General features: G+C 41.6%; 3 protein-coding genes across 3 annotated transcripts; 1 reads left to right on the forward strand and 2 right to left on the reverse strand.

The window, feature by feature from the left end:
- Positions 1-25: 25 nt before the first annotated feature.
- On the reverse strand, positions 26-4,437 carry cdnf (cerebral dopamine neurotrophic factor). The gene is made up of 4 exons (XM_079183867.1): positions 4,320-4,437; positions 3,520-3,647; positions 1,267-1,408; positions 26-1,172 (listed from the first exon to the last, which is right to left on the reverse strand). The coding sequence occupies exons 1-4, from the start codon at positions 4,390-4,392 to the stop codon at positions 1,000-1,002; spliced, it is 516 nt and encodes a 171-aa protein (XP_079039993.1). The 5' UTR covers positions 4,393-4,437; the 3' UTR covers positions 26-999.
- A 639-nt stretch (positions 4,438-5,076) lies between these two features.
- hspa14 (heat shock protein 14) lies at positions 5,077-14,966 on the forward strand. The gene is made up of 14 exons (XM_079183435.1): positions 5,077-5,143; positions 5,778-5,858; positions 6,218-6,300; positions 6,845-6,893; positions 7,051-7,156; positions 7,236-7,326; positions 7,423-7,527; positions 7,630-7,791; positions 9,844-9,999; positions 12,901-13,003; positions 13,210-13,425; positions 13,562-13,726; positions 14,659-14,726; positions 14,808-14,966. Exons 1-14 carry the CDS (start codon positions 5,087-5,089, stop codon positions 14,884-14,886), a joined length of 1,521 nt encoding a protein of 506 aa, XP_079039561.1. The 5' UTR covers positions 5,077-5,086; the 3' UTR covers positions 14,887-14,966.
- A 1,663-nt stretch (positions 14,967-16,629) lies between these two features.
- On the reverse strand, positions 16,630-21,289 carry prl2 (prolactin 2). Its single transcript, XM_079184265.1, has 5 exons — positions 21,096-21,289; positions 20,586-20,773; positions 20,149-20,256; positions 19,712-19,891; positions 16,630-17,095 (listed from the first exon to the last, which is right to left on the reverse strand). The coding sequence occupies exons 1-5, from the start codon at positions 21,118-21,120 to the stop codon at positions 16,901-16,903; spliced, it is 696 nt and encodes a 231-aa protein (XP_079040391.1). The 5' UTR covers positions 21,121-21,289; the 3' UTR covers positions 16,630-16,900.
- Positions 21,290-24,007: the final 2,718 nt, after the last annotated feature.

Raw genomic sequence — 24,007 nt, forward strand, 5'->3', positions numbered from 1 at the left:
AAGCGGGGGATTTCTAAAATGTGGGGGTACAGGACAAAATCCTCAAAAAGGTACTTGGTTTTTCAGAAACTTCTACCTGGGGTGTTTTTCATAACTTTGATAATGATGGTCACAACAAAAATAGTACAGCAAAAAGTGATACAATTAATCAATGTACTGACTCACTAAACCATATGCCATGTCATGTAAAATGATATAGTATAAGTGTCATAAAAAACGTCCTAAATTAATCTCATAGTATAGTATGTTAAATCCCCCAACATATAATCCTTTGTTCGAGAGTCACCGGGAAATCCTGCTCTCGGAGCCCACTATCTAAACGGACTGTGGTGAGATAGCGTGGGTTGAACGGATGATTGAACAGCGCTGTGTCACTACGTTTCCACCTGTTTTTAATTACATTTTCATGAATACCTGATGCTTTCAACATTTTAATGCCTAAAGCCTCATTTTCACCTTTTAGGCTCAAAAAGACGTTTCAGTTTGAGAAGAGCCCAAATGTGGATTTTCTGAAAGACAACATATTTACATGATTGTCTTTACAGAAAGTGCCTCAGAACAGCTTCACTGTTTTTTTTTTATTTAGCATCTTTAAACATATCACAATCGTCTTGGGCGGCACTAAACACAGTTTTCCTTGCAAAATAGTTAGAGCAGATAGCAAAAGTGGAGTAGAACGACGCATGCAATACGCCCCCAATGGCGGACTTGAACCCACTGACTACATCTTGTGCTTCAGGCTCGTAAATCCTGCATTCAGATTATTATTTATCTCCCCATTACACTTGTCAGGCTGCATTATGTGCCTCAAAGGAATTTGTACCAACTGGATGTTAATCAAACTACAACTGTTTGTTGTTTATTGCAGTATGAAACAGTAATTTGTAGTGTACATATTGGTATTTTAATTTAGATGAAATAAGATAAGGGTGGGAACAAGAAGAGTGAGTTGATTTAGTGCTGTGTGGATAGGTGGGTGGAGACGACACCAATCACTATTCATAGTTCCATACTGGGAGCATGCAGTGGTGCTTTCTCCTGGATGAGGCTGACAAACTCGTGTTTCTCCAGACAGCCTCGACACTCTTCTCCCCACGAGGCTAAAATGTTCCTCAGCTCCAAGACTCTCATCCTTTTGAGCCCATCACTGCTCAGATTCTTCAGCGGAGGCTCTGCAGACAACCACCAAACACAGGGACAGGCTTTATTTTGTGTCCACACGCAAATTAATGGTTAGTCTTTGTTATGGATGTGAGCACACTTTACCATATCTGAGCTGGCAGATCTGCGTGTCTCTGCTACTGAGGCGCTGGCAGATCTTCTCAACAGGGACGTGGGAGGCCAGAGGTTGAGACACTGATGCTGTGACACGGGTTGCTGCATCACTACTGGCTCCTAGGTAGTAACACTAGAACAGCACATAAACATACTATTGATCAGCTTTTAAATCATTAAATTCATTTCCATCCCTGAAAGAAAAAATGCTTAGTTAGGTTTAGAAGCCATAACAACTTGGTTAGTTTTAGGTGCCAAAACTACGTGTTTAGGTTTAGGAAAAGATAAAGGTGTTAATAAGTAACATCATAAGTATGTTTATCCCGGAGGGGGCATGTCACGTCATAAAGTGGGCGTGAATTGTAAAGTAAACCAGGTATGTCTTGTAGCCTGCACTGCAGATAGAATCTTCTAAAAATATTGTATCCCGAGGCTAAATCATCGTCAGACAGACAGCCGATGGCTTCTGAAACTGCATCTACGCTTTCAGACAGACTGCCGACTCGCCACTGTGTTGGTCTGAATCAGGTATTGGTCAAATCAAATGAATATATCTTCCAAAGTCTTCTATGTAGATAATTCCCTTCTTTGTTTTACTATCAAAACTATATACATACATACACACCAGTGGTGGGCCGTCAGGGCCTGCAAAGCCTTCTCTGCTGGCCTAAACAGAATCACAAAGTTATAGCTATTTTATAATTTAATAATTTTTCTTAAATACACTACATGTATCATTTATAAAAATATTTTTCCCATTATCTTATTTTCTCATTGCACAGCTACTGTGTTCCTCAGTTGCTCTGCTTCCAGTGCAGCTTGTTTTAAGTAGAGCTTTTATCCAATTAGATTTCACCTCTGTGTCTCTAGGTAGAAGAGAGGCCCGAGGCCTGCAGACTCACAAGTGCCTCCATGTGCAGTTTAAGTGAATGGGGACGGTATTGTTGATTGGCATAGTGTTCAAACAATCAGATCTTTAGTTTGAGATTCTTAGACGCGCCAGAGTGGCCTGCAGGCCTACAGCTACGTCAGCATTAGCAGCAGCGCTGCAGTGAGATTCTGTGCTGTGATTAGTCAGTGGGCGAGCACGTGACTGTCGTGAAATGAAATTTACAGCAGAGGCTTAGTTGGAGTAGTAAGAGTTCATATTGAAAGATATGAATGAAATTATGATATTTTTTGCATTTTGCTTGGTGTAGATTTTTAATTTTTTTTTACCTAGCTTTGTTTTTTAACACTCAATGGCTGAAGGAGGATAAACGGATTTGTGAGTTAGGATTTAACTGTGGGATTAATCTTTGTCAACAAAGAAAAGAGGATGTGATCAGCATTTGGTAAGTCAACTGGTTCGTTTTTTTTACATCTAATATCTGAATGGCCCTTGAGTGTGTAGCAGAATGCATGTTGCTGCTGTTGTTTTCCCGTTAAGCTAGTTAGCCTAGCTTCCCAAAACACTTACGGAGCCCCAGCTGTTTTTTGTTGTGGTTCTTTTTGTTCCGGTTCAGAGGTCACACAGACCGCTGTCTCCTACGTGAGCGCAGGAAACATTATATTTCCTACAATTTAAGCTTCTGTATTTTCCAAATGCACTCGTATTATTCAAACGTATTGTTTGGTTTGTAAGCCTCGCACCAAACGGTTTAATACAAATACGTAACGTTATATAGTTACAGCCCAAGAAACGAATAATAACCGGAGCTGTGGCGCCATCATGAGGTTATAAGGTGGTATTTCAGCAGTGAAGGCCCAGGTATAAAATGCACGGCCCGCCACTGATACACACACACACACACACACACATTAGCCTCAGTTTTTATTGAGGATATGCAGTCTTTGACTCAAGTTCCACACATTGTTCAACATTCTTACATTTCTTACATGGCTTTTCATATCCAACTGAAGCTGACAATGTTTTTTTACACAGAATGAGAATTATTGGCTAATAAAAGAATATTGACCCCAGTCACCCCAAACTTTTATTATGGAGACGCAATGGAGAGAGATCTCTTTCAAAGTAAGAAATGGCCATGAATAAAAGGAAGACAATAGAATGGTTGCCAGTTTAGAAAATTAGGTGAATATAAAGCAATGACTCTCTTGTGCCTTGATGGTCAAAGATTGATGATGATGGACAAGTTGGTGTCCATATTGTAAGAATGCATGTCTCTGTTAACATGGTTACATGGTATAAATGATCTAAATCTTTGTTGTTATATGTTTCCGTGCTTGTGTCTGTGTTCTCACCAGCCTTGCCTCTTTCCCATGGGCGGCAGTGCAGGCATGGATCAGCTCTTCCTCCACCAGGGACGGAGTGAGTTCTCTGTGGGCTGAGGTCAGACTGCCATACAGTCTGTAGAGAAAGTCCACACACACTGCAGACCACTGTTAGTAAGCAAGCTGCTCATCGGGTGCAGTGTTTGTTACAATCAACATCATATCTGTTATAGTCAAATGATTCAGTATATTCATTTGAAAATATGTATGATGCACGTGTATGTTATTCTGACTCAAAGATGTTATGCTCTGTGGGCGTTTCATATCCATACTCACTCCAAATTAAAAATAAATATAAATTAGATCAAATGTGCTGAGTAGCCTGACCTCTACTTTATTTATATTATTAGTATAATTTCTTGTTTTTAATAGAATGCTTTAACAAGTAGGCCTTCGTTGGAAGTAGAGCGTCAAAGAAATATGAAGAAATAAACTAATCTAATTATTTAGATTTCTTTTGTTTTGAAAGTCTCTGAACCTTTGTACTATATTCTGTCTGTAATTTTAGATTACTTTCAACAATATACTCATAAATTCGCAGCTATATTCTGACACAAGTCATTGTAAATGTAAGTAAAAATCCGTGTGTTGGGCTGCATCCCTAATTTGGTCCACACATGCAGGGTAGATTATGGTGTGAGAGCTGTGTGGCCACAGGCATGCGCAGCTGATTTTGACATTTCAAATAAGAAGCTATTGCTGATATCAGCACAGTTCAGTGTTGGTTAACCACGCTGTGTATAACTTCTGCTCACACCATGCTGTCTAACCTTCACAGTTGCCTGCAGCAGAAAAAGTAAACCCTCTGAAAAGCAGCAGAATGGCGAGGGACAACATCGACATGGTGGCGTTGGTCGTTATTATTAGCTCCACGGTGTCCCAGCCAGCAGACACTTTGGGACTTACGTCACCACGTGGTTCCAACTGGCCTGAAACTTGAATTAATACTAACTAAATATTGTATTTTACAGATTATACCAGCGGTAAATTTAAATTAAGCTCCACAGCTGACTCAGTACATTTGCCTGAACTAATCCTGTACTTTGAAGAAAGTAAGATTATGAATGCAGGTATTTTAGTCGTTATGGGGTCTTTTTATTTTACTAGGTCTGAATACGCCTGTGGATTTCTGCAGATATAAAATATATTGATAAATTCTTCGAGACAAGATTTCCGGTTTAGACAGTGATTAGGAAAAAAAACCTGCTGAATTTACAAGCTATATATGTGGGTATTTTCTAGAAAGAAAGAAATAGTTACTGTGATTAAAATTATCGTTCTTCTTTATAATAATCATAATAAATATGCACGCACAGAAATAGAAAACAAATAAATAAATTGCTTTTGTTTATTTATTATATTGCCAGTTTTAGTACACCATATTATATAAAATGATATCAAATAATCATTATCCGAGTTCCGTAGACTCATAAAAGTTATACGCTTTTGCTCTGAAAAGGTTCTACCGGAAGTTGTTCCTGGAAGCGCAACGTGGGCCGCATGCGCGCGCTGCACAGCCCTCTGAGTTCTTTCCAGCATGGCGGCCATAGGAGTTCATTTCGGATATACTTGTGCTTGTGCTGCGATATTTAAGGTGAGTTAGGCTCAATTGAATCCCACAGGCCTCTTACGCGCTTTCCTTCTTCTTCTGCTCCATAAGGTAGTCGAGTGTTTGGCTCCAAATTCCTACGAAAATAGCGCTAGTTGCTAAAATGCTAACAAACTGTGACGTTAGTTGCGGACACGATGAATGAAGTCATTTCATTTCAGAACCTACAGCAAAGCTTTCTTTTGAACGTGTCTTTCTAACACTTTACTGGGGCTCAGTTGTGCTTTGGCATTAAAAACACACTCAAGTGGACACAAAGTATTGATAGTATTATGTAGGTATTAGGGCTCCAGCTAATTATTATTTTCATTATAAATGATTATATTTTTTTACGTCAGCCATCCCTCTATTTTCCGTCACTTGTGCATGTCCAGCTCACATAAAGCAAGGTAACCCTAATTACCTAATTGGATCCCTAACAATGGCCTTCAGCTCTTGCCAGGGAATTCAGTGTTCCCAGGCCTCAAGGGATATGTTCTCTCTTCAGGTTCTTGGTCATCAGTGGAACTGCTCCACAGGGAGTCTAGCAGGATCCTGACCTCAGCAAAATCTACAAAAAAAAATGTTTGCAACTGTGTGTGTGTGTGTGTGTGTGTGTGTGTGTGTGTGTGTGTGTTAGGATGGGCGGGCTGATGTGGTGGCTAACGACGCAGGAGACAGAGTGACTCCAGCTGTGGTGGGCTACAGAGACACTGAGCAGGTACAACCCACACTTTGTCAGTTATCGTGGCGGTCATAGTCTTTGGGGTAATTGCAGTTGAAGCTTTGTGTTCTTCTGAGACCTCCTCTGATTTATATTATATTGTGTTCTGACATCATCACTCCCACTGTAGAGGTCCACAGAAGACACTCGGCTGTCTCTTTAACTTACACTTAAAAAGAGGTTTAAACTGCTGTCCACACTTGCACTTCAACGTACACGACATCTGTCCTCTGTAAAACCAAATTATCATTCCATTATTGACAGCTGTAGCTCCCAGACTATCAGACTAGCTAACATTTGGGTTTATAGCTGTTTATTTGCCGGTCTGGTTATTGCCTGATTTCTATGTTTTGCAGATTGTCGGCATCGCAGCAAAACAAGGACGGGTCCGCAATGCTGCCAACACGGTCGTCAAAGTGAAACAAGTGCTGGGGAGAAGGTGACATACTTAATACTGTCTTGTTTCCAAATCTTAAAGCTACGGGGGACATCAGAGCATAATAGCTTTGCTCACTTGCGCCATATTCAAATCTAAATTATAAGCATATAGGCATTTATATAGATTTTATATTCTAAATATAGCGTACACTTAAACTGATGTCGATTTTTATTTTTTGCTGTCTACAATACGTCCACAGCATTACATTGATTTGATCCGTTGCTGGTACTCCTGTCAACCCCACAACCCCACTTCTAGACATCAAACTGTCCATTTAAGTGTGTATTATTACGCTGAAGCTTTCATTTTGGCAGCTTCTGTCTGGAATTTCTTTTATGTAACAAGTTAAATTTGTTCAGTAACTGCTCTGTGGTCACCAAAAATGTAACAGTGGTGTCTCATACAATGTCAATCCTGAGAACATTTGTGCTTTCACATCATAATTAGATGAATGCTCGAGGAGTTGATATGATGGTACTGGTATATTACTGAGGTGTTCAGACTGACTTATAGATTTTCTCTTCCCCCGTCTCTCAATGGGTAGCTTCGATGATCCAGAGACACAAACCCACAAAACAGAGACCAAGTGTCAGGTGAGTTTGATTGCTTTACAACATAGATTGTGTTCCCCCATTAATTCCTCTGATGCTGTTCATGTTGTAGAAGTTTGTTGGCTCGTTAGTTTTGAAACCACTGTTTGAGCCCACAAGGACAGACTGTACAGGTAAAAGCTTTGGTTGCTGTGTTCAGGTGGTCAACAGACAGGAGAAGCCTTATTATGAGATCACAGCGGGAGATCACCCAGAGTATGTCGCTCCAGGGGATGTTGCAAAACTCATCTTCCACAAAATGAAAGGTAGTTTGTCACACACACACACACGGATGCATGCTTCGCTGAAAAACGGCAAGCTGATCGATCGTTCCCACTCTCTCAGAAACGGCTCAGTCGGCTCTCGGCTCCGATGTCACCGAGGCGGTCATCACTGTCCCTTTCGAGTTTGGACCTGCTCAGAAGCGCGCGTTGAGGTAAGCCAAATCACAACCCACTACAACTGTCCTGTTTCTTTTGCGGGAGAGTGAAATCTTTTAACGAGGTCCCACCACTGCGTGTGCTTTGTGCAGGGAGGCAGCTGAAGCTGCAGGCTTCCATGTGCTGAGGCTGATCCACGAGCCTGCTGCGGCTCTGTTGGCCTATAACATAGGACAGGATTGTTCTTCTGGAAAGAGGTATGCTGCTGCAGTTGACGTGTTATCACTTGATTGATTCATTATATCAAAACATATCCACTCCAAACCATGTGCACTTATGTATCTGCACCGTGTTGACAGCCACGTCGTCGTGTATAAGCTGGGTGGGACGTCCCTGAGTGTGACAGTGCTGCAGGTCAACGGAGGAGTGTTCCGGGTCCTCAATACCCACACCGACCACAGCATTGGAGGAGAGAGCTTCACCCAGGCTTTGGCCCAGCACCTCGCTGCCGAATTCAAACGGTAGCTACTGTGTTTCTTCCTGCTGCTCCCCGAGGCTCTCATCACACTCAGTCACACACCAGTGGCGGGCCGTCAGGGCCTGCAAAAACGTCTCTGCTGGCCTAAACAGAATCACATAGTTAGAGCTATTTTATAATTTAATCATTTTTCTTAAATACACTACATGTATTATAATTTAGGAGATTTTACGGGTTTTAATTTTAAAACGTTTTTATATATATATATATATATATATATATATACTTTTAAATGATAATATAACGGATGATTTATTTTCATTATTTTAGCCGATTGTTGTAAATGACTATAAAAGTAATAATTTGGAAAGAGTGTATTATGTTCCCTTTTGGTGCAAAACCAGCAAAATCATACTTAAATAAAATGAATGAGAAACAAAGAAGTACAACGTGGTTACTCTCAGGATGTATACAGAGAACGGGTGGCTCCGTGACTCAACTAAAATCATAAAACTGATTTACGGCAGCTGACCTCTCGTAACAATGGGTGTTCTCAGGAAATGTGGCTCCACCCGCTCAGCTCGGCAGCTGCCGAACTAGTGCCACTCAGGTGCCGAACAGTGCCGACACCTGCCACAGACCTGCCACTGGGGTGCCAGTGCCACAAGGAGGATCTCGCTGTCTCTCCGGATCGGGGCGGAACACCGCCGTGCGCGATACAGAGAGCAGTGGAATTGTAAACGCGCGACCATGTAGTGACAGACGTGACATGCCGGTGTGTAAATAAGCGCTTGATTTGATATGTAGCAGAGCACGCATTTTAAACGTCAATATCGCTGACGATCATGCTCATTTAATTGTGGCAGCCAAAATCGTGATCGCGATTAAAATTCGATTAATTGTGCTAATTGTGCAGCCCTAATTGAGTGTGTAGCAGAATGCATGTTACTGCTGTTGTGTGTCCGTTAAGCTAGTTAGCCTAGTCTCCCTTGCGGGGCCAGCTGTTTTCGTTCTGGTTAAGAGGTCACACAGACTGCTCTCTCCTAGTGAGCGCAGAAAACATTATATTTCCTACAATTTAAGCTTCTGCATTTTCCAAATGCACTAGTATTATTCAAATGTATTGTTCGGTTTGTAAGCCTCGTACCGAACGGTTTAATATGAATACGTAACATTATATAGTTACAGCCCAAGAAACGAATAATAACCCTAGCTGTGGTGCCATCATGTGGTATTTCAGCAGTGAAGGCCCAGGTATAAAATGCACGGCCCGCCACTGTAAACATACTTATATCGAAGAACACAGTTATATAACACTGACCAGTGAACTTGGTACTGCTTTGTTATACTGTGTAAAAATATTAAGGAATAGTTTGGAGAAACAGACAGGAGTACGAGCACGGGAGCAAAGCAAAATGTATTTCAGTTTAAGTGTACGCCACATTTAGAATATTTTCACCGCTTAGCCTCATCATCAACAGCCCTTTCTGACGGGGAGCCAAAGCTCTCTTCAAAGACTCCTTTGACAAAAACAGTAATTTTACCTCACAGAACACAAGAGTTGCTGGTCTACTGCTGCCTCGATCGATTGTGTGACTTTGATGTTCTAAAAGGGTTAGTTGGGATTCACTAAAGTCACACAATAACACTGACTAACCGATCCATGCAGCAGTAGACCAGCAACTCTTGTGTTCTGTGAGGTAAAATTACTGTTTTTGTCAAAGGAGTCTCGTGCCTGCTGAAGAGGCTTCAGTTCCCAGTCAGAACGGGTTGTCTGACGGCAAGGTAAAGTGTTGAAAATGTTCTAAATCTAGCATACAGAATAAAATACTACCACAGCAGTACATCACCACTTTATTATGTACAGCATGGTAAAATTAAAGCAGTCTAATACAAGAGTCCTGCAATACATCCTCCATGAAGGTTCTGATGTTTTTGTTGAAACAAGCAAAACTGGAACAGTTTTAGAGAGGTTTGATTCAACTGTATGATGTTACATCTTGTTGCCTGGTTCACCCACACAATGTGTGTCATAGCTCGTTGACATATTTGACTCCTGCCAGCCACCCTCATGTTGTGTCTGTTTGCTGTGCAGCACCTTTAAGTACGACGTGAGCACCAACGCCAGGGCGATGATAAAGCTGATGAACGGAGCGGACATGGCCAAACACTCTCTGTCCTCGCTGGAGTCAGCCAACTGCTTTGTGGACTCATTGCACGACGGCATTGACTTTGAATGCAACATCTCCAGGTGAGCTGGTCTCAACATTTGATGACGCTTTAGCTATGACAAAAAATATATTCTACTAAAGATTCCAGCTTTACTGCTTTGCGTAGGCATGCGTTAGTGCTGGGCGGTATGACCAAAAGTGTATATCGGTATTTTGCAAAACTCTGGCAGTATCACGGTATATTTTTCGCACTCATACACTTAACAATATGTATATGCCGCGAAGAAATACCACTTTCAACAGTGTTTTCGCAGCACCGGTGGAGGACTGAGGTATTTTTTGCAATTTAGATTCTTATAGAAGATCATACAGATATTTGACTTCCACATTTAGCTTTACATGAGCTCTGCGATATGTCTTTCCTTGTCTCCCCTCCCTGTGTCACAGTGTGGGTACATCTCACTGGAGTCAGGAAACGTATCAGAATACCCTTATTTGATTGGCTAAACTGCATCACGTGACTTGATTTACAACGCATTGGTTTGTGTTTTTCCTGCACCGCTGAACAAGTGCCGTAAATGCTGGAAAGGAGCGTGAATAACTCCGCTGCTTTAAGGCAAAGGCCCGTGACCCACTGAAAACGGGTACCAACGTACATTTATAACAAATACCACACATATTACATGTAATCAGCGTTGCATATGTGTCAAACTCTATCGGTGCATCTCCAGTCTGTCTTTGTTCACCCTGCATCGCTCTGTTCTGTAATGTAGCGTTACTGGAGGACGGAGCCTCTCCCAGCTGTTAGCAGACTGTTGTGCTAGCAGGCGAGTGAGCTGTACCCAGCACCATGTGGTGACATTTTATAAAATGTACAATTATTAGTGTTACAAATTGTTTGTGTTAGACTGTTGTGTCGTGGTGATTTGCTCTGTTAAAGAGCGTTAGTTGTGAGTTGTTGATTGTTATAAAGTTATGACCATGACTAGGGGTCCCTCTCAATACAGATAAGATAACTAGCTCCAACGTTATCGCTTTCGTTAGCAAACAACATCTTTAGCTGCCTGTTGAAGACAGACAGCAGTGTTCTGGCTATGACGGTATGTGAAGTACGGGAAATTGAAACCGGTATACCGGTTGAAACGGTATGCGTGCATCTATAGAATAGATAGATAATCTAGATCAGTGATTTTCAACCGCTGTGCCGTGAGAGATCGCCAGGTGTGCCGTGGGAAAATGTCCAATTTCATTTAATGAGTAAAAAAAAATATTATTTATTGTTGTGAATACTTTGCCATTGTTGAGCGTCTGAGCTGCAATATAGTGGCTGGCTAAGTAATAATATCTTCCATGCCAGTGGGTGGCAGTAGGTAGCGCGATAATTACCATAATTTAAAACAGTAGAATTAAATGACGTGCGGGAGAGGTTGCAGTGACGAGACCAACAGCGATGGAGAAATATTTGAAAAGAAAAAATGACTGAGCTGAACCCTGGACAAAATAGCCCAGATGAAAAGTCTAGTACGGATCAACACATTGAGAGACTTGTCATTAAATTGTCAGCATATATCCGGCCCTCGGTATAACGGCCTGCCAGAAAATATCATTGTTTATCATAACTGGCCCGCCACCACAGAGCTCCGGGACGAAACGTGGCGATGTTAGCTGGCTTTTCTTTTCTTTGTGCAACATAACGGAGCATCTCACTGCGCTAAACCTCCAGCTTCAGGGACGGGTGTGATGCAGTAAAAGTCTCCTCCGCTGTGTTCCCGACTGCGCATTTTGGTGATAACTGGGCGCACTTGGCACGGAGTTCACTCTGCGATTTGCCGACTTTGCAGCTCAGAAATTTATATTTGAACTGCTCAGCAATCCATTTGCAGTTGAAGTAGAAAGAGCACCTGTCAGACGGGAGCCAATGATTAGTGATCAATCCAATGATTGGTGACCGCTCACCATCTCGCTTTCAGATTAAAACTCATCCTTACAAATAGTGTGGCTTGAAGGAGGTTGACATACAAGGTCATGTCTGATAGATAGAGCAGCTCCTTTTGGAGGATTAGTAGTTTTGTTTGTCTCTGAGTAGCCGTGTTCAGACAATCTGTGTCCATAGGACAGCTTCATCCACTACCTATCTAACTCTGAAGCCTTTTTTATTTCATTTATGTATTTAGTTGTTTTGCTCACATACCAAAGCAACATTGCTACATTACAATTTTTTGTTTTGTACTCCACCTACTAAGTAGTTGACATAAGATCAGACTTGGTGAGTAAAGTAATATATGGAACTGCATTAATTAGAATACAAAGAAACGAACCTCAATGAACTGTATTCTTTTACAGTAAAAAAACACTTCACGCCATGAGTCTCTCACCAAAGCCTCTAACTTTAGTGAAAAACGTGCTTTCACTGGGTGGAAATTTCCACCTGTATGCAAAGCAGAAATGGGGAACAGCTTCACAGTGCAAGCTATCACAAAGCAGGAGAGTTTGAACTTTCCACTTTATCGGGATTCTTCTTCTTGTGAAATGTAATTTCTGGTCTAGCAAACATGATACAGGGAAACACTGATTATATTAATGTAATTGATATGGGTACAGCTACTGTCTGAAATGATGCGAGTGCTTGGATGATGACACAGCTGGAAGGCACAACTGTACTGTTTAAATACTAAATGTCAAAATTTCAGCATTTTTCTTTTCACGTTTCTTTATTTGCACATTTGGTACTACGGTATAAAAAGCACAAAATAGAAATCTTCTCCAAACTTGAATGTATGTAAATAAAGTTACAACACTGGGAAATTTGCATCATCACAAGAAACGTCTGCAAATACCAAAACCCAAACACTACTGAAGACGAAACTGATTTGTTTTGACAGGTTTTACCTTTACAAGCGCATTTAGTGTATGCATAAATTATCATTGTGTTGACATGCAGTCGTAACAAACATGACTACCGCATTGCCATGTTTCCTTAGAGCTCGATTTGAGCTGCTCTGCTCCTCCCACTTCAACAAGAGCATCCAGCCAATCAGACCCCTGCTGGAGAAGGCGGGACTCTCCACCAGCGACATTAACAAGGTATGGTTTGTGAGGGGAGTTTTTTTTTTACAGCAGTTTGTGCTTTAATTTACGCTCCATTGTTTGAATTGATGCGACTAAAACTATAGATGTGGATCAAAGCGATCTTTATTGTGATAGTGACTGTGATTTTTAAGAAAATAAAAGCCTGGGATCTATCTGATTTTAAAGAAAAGAGAGAATTGTCTGATGGGTGTGTTTTTTAGGTGGTTCTCTGCGGGGGCTCAGGCAGGATCCCTCGTCTCCAGCAGATGATCCGAGAGATGTTTCCAGATGTGGAGCTCCTGAGCTCAGCACCTCCTGATGAGGTCATTGCTATGGGAGCAGCCCTGGAGGCAGGCTTACTGGTTGGCAAGGACGGCCTTGTCCCCGACGAAGAGTCCGTCACAGTGGATGTTTCAGCCACCGACATACTAGTGAAGGTATACTGGTCACTTTAAAACACGGTATTAGTAGGTTATATGACTCATTTTTGATGAGTGGAGATTACTCTTAACGAATTTATTCCGGTCAGTTCTAATCTTTACTGTCTGGCTCGGTGGTGTGTGGCCGTTGCAGGAGGTAGATGAATCCGGAGCCGAGGTGTTCACTGTTCTCCTTCCATCGGGCACACCCCTCCCCGCCCGCAGACACCATGTCCTGAGTGGAGGTGGGGAGCTGTCCTCCCTCTGCTTGGAGATTTACCAGAGATTTGTCACGGAGCAGCCAGAAAAGCTAGCTAAGGTATGGAACCGCACCAAATGTTAACCCCTGTGCCTCACTAGGGACATCTCTGGCTGTGTTAATGCTTATGGCATTCATGTTGGCGACGCAGTAATGTTTTTTTTAATTTTATTTTATTTTGAAAGTCATGCGATTCCAACATAAACTGTAGGCGAGCTTGGTCAGGACATGTTGGCATTACTTTCTAACACACTGGGTGCATCAAACTATGACAGTTGCAGTAAACACCTTTTAAGAAAAGGTGTGTGTGTGTGTGTGTGTGTGTGTGTGTGTGTGTGTGTGTGTGTGTGTGTGTGTGTGTGTGTGTGTGTGTGTGTGTGTGTGTGTGTGTGTGTGTCCCTACCAATGCTGAGGCCAAACCTACGCCCTTGCTGTCAATACAAGGAGACACCATCTAGATTTCTATCACCCATTTTTGGGTACAATTCTGAAGAAAGACCCCACACAAAATATACATTCAGAGCTATAATAATAATTCTGATCTAATTAGTTTTCTCTCCTGTGTTTATGAACAGGTGAAAATAGGTTTTGCCAGAATAATTGGACTTCCATATATTATACCATCTGTCCACAGAACTTCAAAATAACTTTACAATACTTTATAACAGCCCCCCCACCATTGTGTTTTGGTTAAGTTCCAGTACCACCTTCATCATGAAATTCCAGTTCATGTCAACAGTCATTGTTAAAAATTAAATTAAGAGCGATCTGGGAGGAAAACTTTCATGATGTAGGGGCCACACTGGGCACTTGAACAATATTACACTGCACCATGGCAACTACATGAATTAAAATTAATTAATGTAGTTGCCATGGTGCTATGTGCAAAAGGCTGGGTAAAGGAAAATATAGATCAGTGTGTAAAAATAGTGATGTATACATATTTATTTATTTTCAAGAAACATTTGCCTGCTTGTGTGTACGATGCATAGATTGTCCTGAGGGACCTGGAGCCCAGAGAGGAGAACCACGACATCGACACTGTGGTGACCATGAAAAGGTACCCATCCTTCCAGGGTCTTTTGACATGACTGCCTGTATATCACGGCTGCTTGTATATCACGATGTCTGTGTGTTGCAGGGACGGCTCTGTTCACGTGTCCTGTGTAGAACAGAGCAGTGGAAGGCCAGAGGTCGTCACCATAGCAGCTGCATCATGAAGCCGGTCTGCAGCACAGGCGCACACACACAGTCACTGAAAATGTTTAGGTTTTTTTTTCTCACTCAATAAACATAATTAAACTCAAACTATATGCTCAAGATTTTTTTTTAATCTTTTTAGGTTTCACTGCAATCATGGAATAATGCAGAATGTTGCAAACTTTCAGTTGAACTGTTCCGTAGCTACGGTGGTGGTAGTATATGCACACAATTATGTAATAAAATCTCACGTGAGAATAAATGTTCATTTCTGCTCATAAGCTATTTGGCTTATGCACTTGCCCAACAAACTTGTCTTTAAATGAGCAGTGTATGATTTAGTGGTGAGGTTGCAGATTGCAACTAACCGAACACCCCTTCGCTTAAACCCCCCGTGGTGCACGGTTAGCGCCTGTCTCCTTAAATCTCCCTCACTGCAAAATGAAGCAGAGACTGGGCTTTTTTGTGTTCCCCATCTGCGGGGCCAACTTCTGATTACGATCAAAATTAAATGTATTTAGGGTCATATTTCCTCACCATGCTGTCCGGAGCTTTCTCTGTCGCAGCCTTGTCTCCCACAGCACTTTTCGTTTAAAAAAAATCTGGTCACTGCATTCGAGGGAACATGGGCTAGCAAAAATAATGTTTCGCTACACGATGATATATTTATATTTAAATGTAACTGGTTATTGAGATTATGCTTTTTCAAATTGTATTTTGAATTTATATCTGCATTGTTGAGTACTTAAATATATGAATCTATAAACAATTTTATTTATTCTAACCGTTTGGCAGTACATAAGCGCCCCACCAGTGGGCCTTGGCCAAAGATCTACAACAGTGGTCCCCAAACTACGGCCCGTGGGCCGGATGCGGCCCGCCTCCACATTTAGTCCGGCCCCCTGAACAATACCAGAGACGCATTATGATTTTTTTTCAGTCTGCACAATTAATCGAATTTTAATCGCGATCACGATTTTGGCTGCCACGATTAAATGAGCATGATCGTCTGCGATATTGACGTTTAAAATACGTGCTCTGCTACATATCAAATCAAACGCTTCCTGAATCAGCCAACCACCAGGGGGCGAACGAGATGAGAGCTGTCATGCGCGCACCCTGTAGAAGTAGAAGAGTAGAAGAAGTAGAAGAGCAGAGAGACGGGAGCTTGAAGGACGAGTACTTGTGCTTAATTTATTTACACGCCGGCATGTCACGTCTGTCACTACATGGTCGCGCGTTTTCAATTCCCCTGCTCTCTGCCCCCCCCCCCCCATAATCGGGCCCTAGGTCAAACGATATGTTCAGTGATGTGGCCCTCACAGGAAAAAGTTTGGGGACCCCTGATCTACAACAAAGATGACTCACTACAATCTCCTCCAATGTCTCGTAAGTGGCTGTGGTCATCGTGCCCCCCCACACCTAGTTTAGAAATTATATTTATATTTTCTTTTGCTAACTAAATCATTTACTAACATTAGTTGCTATGATCTCGCCAGAGTGTGTTTCTCGACCAAAGACCTGAACATTTTATTTTAGTGTCCAATATTTGAAATTGTTGTTTCTTGGTTTCTTTTCTGTGAAACAGTTTTTGGGGGGTTTTCTTTGTCGGGATCATTTATATATTGTTCGCAACCAGAAACTCTTTCAATGTATGTCATATGCTACATAAGTGATCTTCCCTTACACTCCAAGTATCGCTATAGAATTGACACAAAAAAAACATTGCACCCGTGTTTCTTGAAATGTTTTATATGGTACCATTTATATTTAAACATAATAATCAGGAGTCTATAATAACACGCATTACACTCATTCCATCTTGTCCACTCAACTCACATTTATCCACATTCTACATATCAGGCATGAAACGGGGGAGCATAGTCTTTGGGTTCCAGCAAAACTCCAGTCATGATAGGAGTGAACATGCGTGTGGATCAGTAAACTTCCCGTACAGCTGAATCCGTGCAGTCATCGAAGCCAACGTCTTAACATTCCACCAGGTTAAACGCAGCCTCCATCATTTTCCGGCCTTTAGCAGCCGTGCTCTGGAACGATGCGGCACTTGAGGATCTTCAGGTAGTTCTGCACCTTGTTGGAGTCTCTGCGAAAGCAGTAGAGGAGGTCATAGTCTTTCATCAGGCGCCACTCGGCGCTGTCGGATGGCAACGAAGCCTCAGGTGAAGCCAGGCCGCTGACAGTGTTGCTTATTATCCCCAACACCTGCATCTGGAGAGGAGAACACATATTACAACGATCCCCTATTACAACAAAGTAAGAAGCCATAAGTGTTTTCTAAGAAGATGAATAGCTACCCTCTCATTGAGAATAATACAAATTATAGATCCTGTCAATCAAGGGCGTAGGTTTGCATATGGTCCATAGGGACTAGTCACGACCAAAGTTTGGGAAAGAATTGTCCCCACCAATATTTTGTTAATTTGAATTGCCTGTTAGAAGAAAATATTTTGCACAATATATTTGCAAACTCATTCGTATTATTATTAGTGCTGGGCAAGTCAACGCGTTATTATCGCGTCAACGCATTCATTAATTAACGCGGACAATTATTTATAGCGCGTTTCATTTTATTTTGAAAGTCCGTTGCTCGCTGGCAGCGGTGGAGGAATGGAGACTACTGGACATCGCTGCGGTAAAGTCAGCAGACACTTACATGTTAGTGACCTATATGCTGAAATTCACGGTAAACGCATTCAAACGGCACAGATCGGGAGCGAGCGAAGGACTTTGAAAGTTAGCGGAAAGGTTAACGTGAGAAAATATCCGGTTTCTTCAGACTAACATCCGGTTTCCAGAATAAGATGCCAACAAAGTATGAATTATATTCACATTAAGTATAAAACATGCTACCTGCATCTCGTGAGTTAAAGGGAAAATGCACCTAAATTGTGCGTAAAGTGTCTTTATTCTTTGATCGCTGGGTAACCATCATCACCTCGGAGTTACAGAATTATATTGATCAACAGTAGAGCTGCATTCACATGCTCTGACATCGAAACATTTTATTCCTGTTGCACAGCAGTGGAACACGTTTCACATACAGTCAGCACACTGAGCACAGACTGATAAAGGGAATACTGCTGTTAAAAAGCACCTTATTTGTTTAAAGTGTGCAAACCAAATGTTATTGTTCATATAGCAGTACTTTTCAAATAAAAGTGCGCAATACACTACTTTTGAATTCATTATTGAACTTTGCCATAACAATGCGATTAATCGCGATTAATCGCAAAACATCCATGCGATTAATCGAGATTACAAATGTTAATCGTTGCCCAGCACTACTACTAATTGCATAAAGGAAGAAAACACTTTATTTATAACCTATTAAGTGCTGCAGAATAGATTTTTTGTCGTTGTCTTTTTTGGCTGCACAACTGGGAAACGTTTTTTATATATATTTTGGATATAGAATATACTGTTACTGTATATTGGCATTTTAGCAGAACGTTTTTTATTCATTTATTTAATTATTTATTATTATTATTATTTATGTGGTGCAGAATACTGTTTTGTATACTGGTTTTATTACTGTTATGTTTAAATCAGTTCCAAGTTTCACAAATGTTAATATATTTTAATAAAGTGTGCCTGTTCAACATAATATCAACTCCGTTTTTTTTTTACGGCCGGGGGGGGGGGGGGGGGGGGGGGCTGGCAGTGTCCCTACCAATGCTGAGGCCAAACCTACGCCCTTGCTGTCAATACAAGGAGACACCATCTAGATTTCTATCACCCATTTTTGGGTACAATTCTGAAGAAAGACCCCACACAAAATATACATTCAGAGCTATAATAATAATTCTGATCTAATTAGTTTTTTCTCCTGTGTTTATGAACAGGTGAAAATAGGTTTTGCCAGAATAATTGGACTTCCATATATTATACCATCTGTCCTGAATGTATATTTTGTGTGAACTATGTTTTTGGAATTATACACTCAAATGGGTGACATTAACAATAAATAAATGAATAAACAAAATCCGTATTAAAAACAAGACACTTGCCTCTCAGGGCTTCTGTATATATTATATATACAGTATGTATATATTATATTATGTATACAAAGTTTGTGTAGTATGCCAAAAAAACTTAAAGATTCTAGAAAACACAGTAAAGCACACTAATAAAGAATCAGTGATGCCAGCTGACCATACATTAAGTTCATATAATGCATCTATTATATACATGTTCCAAAACATTAGATGTCGTTAGTATGTATCTCTCTGCACTAAGAAAGAAAGAAAGACATAAATGTGTTTCAGGCAGTGTGCCCAAAGGGATGTCTCTTCCTTTCTTGCTAGATTGTGGCTGAATGTTTTTGCGCTGCATTGGGACATTTGGTCACCTAAGGGTGAACGGGGCGGTTTGGATTTGTCGTGTGACATCAGGACTTTGTCATGTGTGTCATTAAGATTACAGAGTCATCCCTGGAAGCTACATTGCACAGCAGCTCCATGCATCTATCATACATAATACATTTTGAGGCAGAGGCTTTTAGAATTAATCAAGTGAGAAGTAGTCATTTTCTCATCGACTTCCAAACAACTTAGAATTCTTTTTTGAAACCAGAGAGTCTCTGATGGCCAGTAGAGATAATGCAGGTTTTAAGACACTTCCGCATTGGTTACCGCCTGGGTGGTACACTAGCCCGTGGTCAAGGGGCAGGCTTCTGGTGTCATTGAGCCGGGGGAAAAGGGGCCAACTTTGACAGTAAGCGACAGTTCCTGCATAGTAGCCCCTTTAAAGCAAGTAGTTTAACTAATCGTGTAAACTACCGCCCACATCTTTTCACCATTCATAGAAGACATACAGTTACAGTACCTTTTCGGCCACTTTCTCCACACCTTTGCGTAGCTCGTGTACCATGTCGCTCATCTCCAGGGCTTTATTGGAGCTGAAGTTGTTGAAGTCGTGGTGGTGAGCCATGCTCTGATGGAAATGCCACAGAGGATCCCTCCATGCCACCAGGAGCTTCAGGATCACCTCTGTCAGCTCCTCCCTCTACAGTGACAAAATGAGGACCCAACATCTAAAAGTCAGTTCAAACTCAAACCACTCTTTAAGTCATGATTTAATTCAAGTGATATTACTAGCAATCATTGCAGGTTTGGGATGATGCAAAAATAAGAAGTAGAGGGACACAACATTTAAAAAAGCATGTTGTACAACTGATGATGGGAAGGGGAAAGCAAACTGTTACTATGATGTGGACAGTGCATGAGCCTGACAGGAAAGAGCTTTTATAAAGGTTAATTCACCGCCATTCTCTGAGCATTCTCCTTGCCATTTGGGGTGAGGATGCTGGAGGTGTGACAGTTGCGACTGACCCGGCCGATGTGATTCTTACTGGGCAGGAAGTACTGCTCCTGACGGGATAAATATGAATGCAAGACGGAAATGTCAGAGGTTGGGTGTCGTCTAAATGTCAAGTGTGGGTAAAGAAGAGTCAATGAAATAGTAGAATGACCTGCAGTTACAAATGATTACAAATGGCGATTGGTATATATATATATATATATATTTATATTTATTATACAAAAAATAAGTCATTATAAACTGTTAAATGAGTTTACACACCCAAACAGATATATATATCCATGTATCACATTTAGTAAACAAATATTGCTTTACAAAATCAAATGTATTCATTAAATATCGTTAAAAAAGCTTTGTCAGACAAATTGTGGAGACTTACAAACTCGTAGTGAAGGTTGTTTGAAATGCCGTGCGTCCTGGCTGAGTGTTGGATGACCCGGTCAAACAGGTTCGCCAGGGAGAGGACGTGGCACCCAGCCTGGGCATTGGCACAGATGGGGGCTGCACCCACGCTGGTCAGTCTGCTGCAGAACAACAGACAGACCAACACCAACCAGACAAACGATACTGGGAGGAAGAGCAAGGGAAGAACAAAAATAACTAATGAAACAAAACATTGCTGGGCGGGAAAAAAGTGATCCAAAACAAGTCTCAACCTGAAGAATGACATAATGTCACAACCCTTTCTTTTGGAAAGTGTGCAGTGTTATGGGATCTTTTTTTTCAATATGTTTGAGTCAGAATGAAAAATCAAAACCAAAATGAAATCAAGAGACGGAACCGGAGTAGTGGGTTGGGGGAAACAGAGATGTGAACAGGAAGACATGCAGGGAGAGACAGAGACAGAGAGTTATTTCTTCATGCAAAGTACTGTTCCTGAAATAGTTACCTGATCTGATGTTTCCAGGCATCATGCAGGAGCTCCTGTCTCAGAGCCGATGGTACAGAATCTTGTCTATTAAGACCCCTGCAGCTTCATATGAGGGTCCCTCACTGACCATTTCCCTTTTACACTTTCATATCTAACAGAGAGAGAGAGAGAGAGAGAGAGAGCGAGAGAGAGAGAGAGCGAGAGAGAGAGAGAGTGTGTGTGTGTGTGTGTGTGTGTGTGTGTGAGAGTGAGTGAGTGAGTGAGTGAGTGAGTGAGTGAGTGAGTGAGTGAGTGAGTGATCATAATGAAGAGTAACCTACGGCAGTCTGTGAGAGCGATGACATCATCAACCTAGGACGTCATTCCAACACTGGATTGTCTGTCGGACAAATTTGACGTTGACACTCTGGGTCCACTCAGTAGGCTTCTCCAGTACCTTTCATTAATGTCCGCGTGACCTCCAGCTATACAGCCAAAAGGTCATTTAGAGCGCTCTGGGGCACTAATATGAAGAGTCACAATCAGCTGATGAGCGGACTTCATGGGAGCTCAGAATGACACCATAGGGCAGCAGTAAATGAATGTCACGTTGTTTAGAAAGCCAGTTGAATGACGTCAAGTGGTTGTAGCCTGGATCCGATTCTCTCAGTTGTAGGTAGTTGACTCATCTTTCATCATCAGTCGGCTGAACGTAGTAGGAAACTAGAAAAGGTCATGATTCCGGAGGTAATTAAAATCCCTTTGTAAGAGTAAAACTCCAGGCCTTTAGAATCTGAGCCAAATGGAAGGATCTTTATCAACATGGAAGGCCTGGTAATCTAAATAATTACAGTAATTATTATGAGTAGTTTATTATTTTTAGCAATGGCAGCACTAGTTATGACGGTAGAGCTGGCTGCTTGCAGCAGTGATACCAGTGCAAACACAGACAACAGTGCTGACGGAGCTAACAGTGCAAACAAACCAACAACGCTGACAGAGTTAACAGTGCAAACAAACCAACAACGCTGACAGAGCTAACAGTGCAAACAAACCAACAACGCTGACAGAGCTAACAGTGCAAACGAAGACAACAGTGCTGACAGAGCTAACAGCGCAAACAAATACAACAGTGCTGACAGAGCTAACAGTGCAAACAAAGACAACAGTGCTGACAGAGCTAACAGTGCAAACAAAGACAACAGTGCTGACAGAGCTAACAGTGCAAACAAAGACAACAGTGCTAACGGAGCTAACAGTGCAAACAAACCAACAGTGCTGACAGAGCTAACAGTGCAAACAAAGACAACAGTGCTGACAGAGTTAACAGTGCAAACAAATACAACAGTGCTGACAGAGCTAACAGTGCAAACAAACCAACAGTGCTGACAGAGCTAACAGCGCAAACAAAGACAACAATGCTGACAGAGCTAACAGTGCAAACAAAGACAACAGTGCTGACCGAGCTAACAGTGCAAACAAAGACAACAGTGCTGACGGAGCTAACAGTGCAAACAAACCAACAGTGCTGACAGAGCTAACAGTGCAAACAAATACAACAGTGCTGACAGAGCTAACAGTGCAAACAAACCAACAGTGCTGACAGAGCTAACAGCGCAAACAAATACAACAGTGCTGACAGAGCTAACAGTGCAAACAAAGACAACAGTGCTGACAGAGCGAACAGTGCAAACAAAGACAACAGTGCTGACCGAGCTAACAGTGCAAACAAAGACAACAGTGCTGACGGAGCTAACAGTGCAAACAAACCAACAGTGCTGACAGAGCTAACAGTGCAAACAAATACAACAGTGCTGACAGAGCTAACAGTGCAAACAAAGACAACAGTGCTGACGGAGCTAACAGTGCAAACAAACCAACAGTGCTGACAGAGCTAACAGTGCAAACAAATACAACAGTGCTGACAGAGCTAACAGTGCAAACAAATACAACAGTGCTGACAGAGTTAACAGTGCAAACAAATACAACAGTGCTGACAGAGCTAACAGTGCAAACAAACCAACAGTGCTGACAGAGCTAACAGTGCAAACAAACCAACAGTGCTGACAGAGCTAACAGCGCAAACAAATACAACAGTGCTGACAGAGCTAACAGTGCAAACAAAGACAACAGTGCTGACAGAGCTAACAGTGCAAACAAAGACAACAGTGCTGACCGAGCCTACAATGTTTACCTGTTAGTGGATGGGCGCTACTCTTATGCTACGACACCATCGGTCAGGAAGGCGTTTTCAGCTGTAACCGCCGTATTAGAGCAGTGAAGAGCAGCGGCCATGACCTAGCCAGTGGGGCACGCTCACATGCACTAAAGGGCAGTAGGCATTACTCCACTATATCTATATATAGCAAGTAGTTGTTTGATAATTATCTAATGTTAACTTTTGGTGAATTTAGGAAAAATCTAAAGATACCAATAGATGTAGTTATAACAAAAAGAAGTAGAAATATGACCACCTAAATGTGTATTTCATATTATTGTGTTTTCTTTCCACTAGTCTGAAAGAAGACATGGAAGCTATGGAAGCAAAAATTCTCAATCTCAAAATCTCAAAAATGACCATAGCATGTTTCTGTCTGGAGTGTCTCACCTTAATTGAACTGTGTTATTATTATTACAATATGTGGACATTTTGTTGACAATAATGAGAATAAATAAAAGGTTGTATAATAAAAGAAAGATGTTTAAAATAAGAATACTTTCCTTTCATAAAGAGAAACTGAGCAGGTTTGTTCAGGGTGACGATGACGAGGTTCCACTGATCACTAGAGACTGGAGTCCACGTGACTCCGCTGCACGTTCACACACACACGCACACACACACACACACACACACACAAGAGCATAGTGTTGTTGGGCAGATGGTCTCGTGTTGTCATATTCAGACTGACCTGCAGGGTAACAGGGTGACTGTAACAGTCGTACATGCCCAC

This window comes from Pholis gunnellus (genome assembly GCF_910591455.1).
Source record: "Pholis gunnellus genome assembly, chromosome: 22".
NCBI lineage: Eukaryota > Metazoa > Chordata > Actinopteri > Perciformes > Pholidae > Pholis > Pholis gunnellus.